Raw genomic sequence first — 1,848 nt, forward strand, 5'->3', positions numbered from 1 at the left:
AAAAGAGAAACATCTGACTTTTACATTATACTATGCCCTGTTCAGAAAGACAAATCAAGGCCAATATTGTTAGCCAGTCATAACTCTAAAGGTTAATTTTAAACCACATCATCAAGTAGCAAAATGTTTTATTAAACACGGGTTGTATGTTAACCTTTCTCACTCGCCTCCCTTCCTGCACTTTTATCTGTGCCCATAAAGTCTTTATTCCATGGATTTCATCCTTGTTACAGTGGATAGATTGCCTATTCGTGCGTGCATAGTGGACACCCTTTCCACTTGTACTCCAAGTCTCATTTTCTCTCATCTACTTAAAAACAACACTTTAAAAAATTCTGTGTTCTTGGCTCTCTTGGGCGGCTGAAGCGACGCGCCGGGGTGAAGATGGAAGACTTCCAGGCTTCAGAGGAGACTTCTTGTGTGGTTGACGAAGTGAGCAACATTGTCCAAGAGGCCATTGAAAGTGCCATTGGTGGTAATGCCTACCCGCACAGCAAAGTCAATCAGTGGACCACAAATGTTGTAGAGCAAACCTTAAGCCAACTCACCAAGCTGGGGAAGCCATTCACATACATCGTGACCTGTGTAACTATGCAACAGAATGGCGCTGGATTACACACAGCAAGTTCCTGCTCCTGGGACAGCTCCACTGACGAGAGCTGCACAATGCGATGGGAGAACAAGACCATGTACTGCATCGTCAGTGCCTTTGGGCTGTACATCTGACCCCCACGCCCAGCCTTCGGCCTCCTATGTCACGTTTCTACCTCACCTTCTAACCGCCAGGTGCGATTCAGTGAACACCTTCCTCCTCTTTGCGTGTGTTGTGGCACTCTTCAAACATGCAGAGAAATAAACCAAATGACTGTCCTGTTATACAAACTGCACCGTTAAGTCAGTCAGCTGTTCTCTGTAGTAACCAGCACGTCTTAACTCTGTATTTCTTTTCAAAGGTGCTAAAAACTGAAATCTGCTAGTGGGAAACTTTCTCTCCTTTCTGATATGATTCAAATACACTAATTTTCCATACTTTATACTTTTGTTGAATAATAAATTATTCATATTTTAAAAAATTCTGTGTTCTTATCTACAGCCTAATTACAATAACATCATTGGCATGATTTGTTCCCAGAGCCCTAAAACATGCTACAATTTCTTACATCTTATGAAAAAATCTTTTTAGTGACTTTTTTCCAGCTATGCCTCTCTCATTTTCCCCACTACATAGCAAATGATATTGGAAAGAAAGCTGGCTTTTGGTACTCATCTTTAATTCTCTCCCAAACCCATCCTGACATTTGAACACAGCTGTATCACATAAGATTTTGTCAGCACCACCAACAACGTTCATATGATTTTCAGTCCAAAATCAATCTTATTTGCCCAATCAGCAGCATGACATTATTGTCATTTGGGGGTGGAGTACTGTGTTTTGGTACACAAATTCATCTGTCTCATCTATGGTTATTTTATGTCTTCTTTTGTTGGCTCCCTGTAATGTATCTACTTACTTAAAAAATTCATTTTATGTGTATCAGTTATACAAGTGGGTGTCACTGTGACATTTCCATAATGTAAATATTATACTTTATTATTTTGTGTCAGTGTGGGGCTTGAACTCAGGGCCTGGGCGCTGACCCTGAGCCTCCTGCTAGCACTCTACCACTTGAGCCACAGTGCTACTTCTGGTTTATGAGTGATTAATTGGAGATAAGTGTCTCATGGGGACTTTTCTCAGGGCTGGCTTTGAACCACAATCCTCAAATCTCAGCCTCCTGAGCAGCTAGGATTACAGAAGAACCTCCCACATTCAGATAACATACTTTTATCCGATTCACTCCTTACATT

General features: G+C 41.2%; 1 protein-coding gene across 1 annotated transcript; it reads left to right on the top strand.

Annotated features, from left to right (window-relative positions):
* The first annotated feature begins 365 nt into the window (after positions 1-365).
* Positions 366-883, top strand: LOC125341562 (dynein light chain Tctex-type 1-like). Its single transcript, XM_048333609.1, has one exon. It carries the CDS (start codon positions 385-387, stop codon positions 724-726), a length of 342 nt encoding a protein of 113 aa, XP_048189566.1. The 5' UTR covers positions 366-384; the 3' UTR covers positions 727-883.
* The last annotated feature ends 965 nt before the right edge of the window (positions 884-1,848 follow it).

The sequence above is a fragment of the Perognathus longimembris genome, chromosome 24, assembly GCF_023159225.1.
Source record: "Perognathus longimembris pacificus isolate PPM17 chromosome 24, ASM2315922v1, whole genome shotgun sequence".
Classification (NCBI taxonomy): Eukaryota; Metazoa; Chordata; class Mammalia; order Rodentia; family Heteromyidae; genus Perognathus; species Perognathus longimembris.